The sequence below is a fragment of the Quercus suber genome, unplaced genomic scaffold, assembly GCF_002906115.3.
Source record: "Quercus suber isolate HL8 unplaced genomic scaffold, Cork oak 2.0 scaffold_330, whole genome shotgun sequence".
NCBI classification, from domain to species: domain Eukaryota; kingdom Viridiplantae; phylum Streptophyta; class Magnoliopsida; order Fagales; family Fagaceae; genus Quercus; species Quercus suber.
The window spans coordinates 572,610-577,217 of NW_027069783.1; the positions used below are offsets into that span (position 1 = coordinate 572,610).

The following is a 4,608-nucleotide window of genomic DNA, read 5'->3' on the forward strand; positions in this document are numbered from 1 at the left end:
TTTTGACCCAACCCATCATGACAGGTCAAAAAAAAATTTAACCCAACCTAACCCACATGGGTCGAGTTGAACCCATGGGTTGGAAAAAAAATTTTATTATTATTATTATTATTATTATTATTATTATTATTATTATTAAATTGAGTAGAAAAAAATATAAAGATTAATATATTAAAAAAAAACCCAAAAATTAGTATCAATGTAACTCCCTAAAGGCAAACAACACTAATGACTAAACAACAATAGTAATTTACTAGGGTTTGTGTGAACTAAGTGACTTTTATATAAGATAGAAAAAGCTGGTTATTTTAAAAAATTTATTAATTATATTATATATATATATATATATATATATATATTAAATATATGAGTGGGTCGAGTTGAGTTTGGTGGGTTTGAAATTTTATGACCCAACCCTAACCCGACCCACTATAAAAAAAAAAATGTTGTAACCCAACCCAACCCACCAAGGCCTAAAAACCAACACAACCCGGCGGGTTGGGTTAGGTTGGGTCAGTTTTGGCTGGTTGACGGGTTAGCTGCACACCCCTAAACTCTACGATATGCTTCTTGAATCAACCATTCATGCTCTGTGGGAGTGTGAAACTATTCAAGCAGTGTGGAGCCTGCATTTCGGGTGGATGGACAGAGCTCAAACTGTTGGATTTTCATTTGACAAGTTAATTAATTTTATTCATGACAAGCCTCAGACCATGGAATTATTTGCTACTACCGCTTAGTACATTTGGTGCCGAAGAAATAAGGTGAGGGTGAGAGAACCGATGTTGCCACTGAGCAGCTTTGCAGGGGAAGCCTGTCAATACTTGGCTACATATAAAAATGGACAATCAAGACCAATCAGACTTGCTAAGCATAAAAACATCAAATGGAAACACCTTCGCCAGGAATGTACAAGACAAACTTTGACGGTGCGGTGTTTGAAGATTCAGGAGAGGCAAAAATTGGAGTGATTATTCGAAATTCTAGAGGTGAGGTTATGGCATCTCTAGCAAAAAAAAAAAATTGAATCCTTCTTTGGTTGAGACTATGGAACTTCTTGCAGCTAGGCGGGCTGTAATATTGGTACAGGAGCTCGGCTTCGAAAACTCTATCTTTGAAGGCGATTCCAAAATAGTCATAAACTTCCTTCAGAACGGTGATCGGCTAAAGTCATCTATAGGTCATTTAGGACAAGACACTTTGTCCTTTGTAAACTCCCTTAGGAGTTAGTCATTCTCTCATATTGGTAAGCAAGGTAATTATGTTGCACATACCTTAGCTAGGAGAGCTAGACTTTCTTTTTCCCTTGATGTTTGGATGGAATCTGTACCTCTAGATATATTTAATGTTTTATGTGTTGATTTACCAAATCCTTAATAAAAAGTTACTTTGAAGGTTTCCTCAAAAAAAAAAAAAAAAATGTTTGCTTCTCGTTATTTTTCCAACTCAAGAGTCATGGACCTTGCCTTGTACTAGTCAAGTTTGAAATGGACAACTAATGTAAATTCACACACGAAAATTTACGTAATCATCTAGCTAGTATTTATATATATATATATATATTACCACCCATGGCATTGCACTTGAATTCATCACACACAAGTTCCTCCTCTTATAATATCCAACACACAATAGACAAACCTTGAACCCTTAGATCCACACCTAAAAAAATGGCTCCAAGCTTCGAAGATGGAAACTCACTATTTGACTTTGTTGTTCGAGATGGCAATGGTGTTAAAGGCTTAGTGGACTCAGGCATATCTAAGGTTCCTGACCAATACATCCAACCACAACAGGAGAGAATAGACAATCAAAATGGCATCTCACATAAAATTCCACCAATTGATTTATCAAAGCTTGATGGTCCTAACCATGACCAGGTGGCCGAAGAGATTGCTAGTGCTGCTGAGAAACTTGGGTTCTTCCAAGTTGTGAACCATGGCGTTCCTGTGGAATTGCTTGAGTCTCTTAAAGATGTGGCACACAAGTTCTTTGCCCAACCACCTGAGAAGAAAGCTATTTACTGCCAAGGTGTGAGCCCCAGCCCATACGTGAAGTACGGAACAAGCTTTGTGCCAGAGAAAGAGAGAGCACTGGAGTGGAAAGACTATATTAACATGGTGTATACCAATGATGCTGATGCTCTTAATCATTGGCCAAACGAGTGCAAGTAAGATTTTCCATATTTACTCTTACCCTTATTAGTACTATGAATTTTGTACCTCCCCCAAACCAAAAGTTTCCTTTTTGATCTAATCAATTATACACATCTTATTGCAACTGCTTTGATGTTATTGCTATAATTTTTTTCCGTTGAAGTTGTTTAGAGTTTTTTATGGTACTACTTTAATGTTATTGCTTTTTTAGTTGAAGTTAAGACATTTTTATGATATACCTGAACGAAATACGAGACTGACACAAGTGTACTAGATACGAGATTGTCAACTTTATGTTACATATCATCCCTAAAGTTTTCTTACTTCTTCTTTTTAGGGAAGTGGCACTTGAGTTCCTGAACAAATCAATCAAGATGGTGAGAAAATTAGTGGAGATTTTGATTGGGAAGCTTGGAGTGGCAGTAGAAGATTCAAGAATTGATGCCTTAACTGGTTTTAAAATGGTTAACATGAACTTCTATCCAGCATGCCCCAACCCAGATCTTACAGTTGGTGTAGGAAGACACTCAGATATGGGCACACTTACTGTGTTACTACAAGATGGGATTGGTGGTTTGTATGTGAAAGTTGAAGAAGACATAGATGCAGGAAAAAAGGGAGACTGGATAGAGATCCCACCTATCCCCGGTGCACTGGTCATCAACGTTGGAGATACGTTACAGGTTCATTTTCCAAAATTCAAACTTCTTCCCAAGTCTCCATTTTTGTTATACTAAAATAATTATTACCAAATTGACCCATTTTCTTTAGCACTGATTTGTTTAATGCAATTCGGTGCTAGTGGAACAGGCGACTCTAGGTTAGGTAAGTTGACATTATTTAATGTCTCCATTACAAAAATATCCTAAAAATTAGGAATTGTGTTAGAAACACAACAAATGGTTAAAAAGTGTTAGTGTTTTATAGGTCAAAATAAAATAATAAAATATTAAACTGTTAAAACTCACCACAGTTAAAAACAAGTATGTTGTAAAAATGTTACGAGATTTTGAAGTATCAATAAAATTTCTCAAAAACTATAGGTCAATAACTAGTTTTATAATTTTATTATGAAAAATAATTATGGCAAAAATGCTTTTTTTTGTTCCTATATTTTGCTCATATTTTCAATTTGGTCCTCAAGTTTCCATAACTTTCGTTTTGGCCCTTATAATTTTAAACTTAATGTCATTTTGGTCCATGTCATTGTCTTACTCACAGAAAACACCTAATACTACAATCATAACTATTGTCAACCATGTAAGCATTTTTTGTAAGTGAGATTATAGTAAAGACCAACATAATAGTAAGTTTAAAAATATAAGGAACGAAATGAAAATTATAAAAAACTGAGGATCAAATTAAAAATATGGCCAAAATTTAGGGACCAAAAATGTTTTTTTGCGAAGATTTTTTATTTATTTAAATAATTTTTGTATCTTTAGAGTATAGACTTATTGTTTCTTTAAATACTTTATTTTTAATGCTAAGCTAACTCCTAATTAACAATTTCTCTACATGTTCCTTGTTAGGTAGTAAGTAATGGACGGTATAAAAGTGCTGAACATAGAGTTCGAACCACAAGCACTCAATCAAGAGTTTCCATCCCAATATTTACTACCCCTAAACCGACTGAGAAGATAGGGCCTCTGCCTCAAGTTGTGGAAACAGATGGGGTGGCTCGCTATCGGGAGTTTGCGTTTCAGGAATACATGAACAACTTTTTTGGGAATGCTCATGATGGAAAGAAGTCTCTTGATTTCGCTAAGCTTGATTCTGCTTGATTAATCCTTGATGCACAAACTCTCATTTACTTCCATGTTACTTCACTAATCCACATTGTGGTTCACATATACTCTTCTTCTTCTTCTTTATTTTTATTTTTTTACTTCTTTGTTGCAATAAGTGGGAGGATGATTTAAATCTTGATTCCACTTGTAAAAGAATCAAGTAATAACATTAAAAGTGTAAGGATCCGGGGGGTGGTTCACTACTCTTTTTATTATGTCATGCTCCAAAAAAAAATCCTTTCATGTAATAATGAAATAAGAATAGTGTGTCAAGTTGAAGTTAAAATAAGCATCTTGGAGTGGTTCACTTCTCTTTTTTTTATGTCATGCTCCCAAAAAAAACTCCTTCCATGTAATAATGAAGTAGGAATAGTGTGTCAAGTTGAAGTAAATATAATAGTCATCAAAGTGTTGTGGTTTTGAACTTTGAGAAAGTTGCGTCGAGTCAACAACACGAGCATAGAATAGACTATAATAATTACCCTACTACAGTCAACAATATGACATGAGCATAGAACACACCATAAAAATAGTATGATAATACCAACAAACACCACTCATCTATCATTCACCAAACTTTTGGCATTAGCACGTAACAGCGGCGGCTCAGAATTTTTTTCTAGTTGGTCGGCCTCAGCGGAATTAGGAATTTATAGGGAAGT

General features: G+C 34.9%; 1 protein-coding gene across 1 annotated transcript; it reads left to right on the forward strand.

Moving 5' to 3' along the window:
* The first annotated feature begins 1,565 nt into the window (after positions 1-1,565).
* On the forward strand, positions 1,566-4,235 carry LOC111986809 (scopoletin 8-hydroxylase). The gene is made up of 3 exons (XM_024018491.2): positions 1,566-2,170; positions 2,494-2,839; positions 3,689-4,235. Exons 1-3 carry the CDS (start codon positions 1,671-1,673, stop codon positions 3,938-3,940), a joined length of 1,098 nt encoding a protein of 365 aa, XP_023874259.1. The 5' UTR covers positions 1,566-1,670; the 3' UTR covers positions 3,941-4,235.
* Positions 4,236-4,608: the final 373 nt, after the last annotated feature.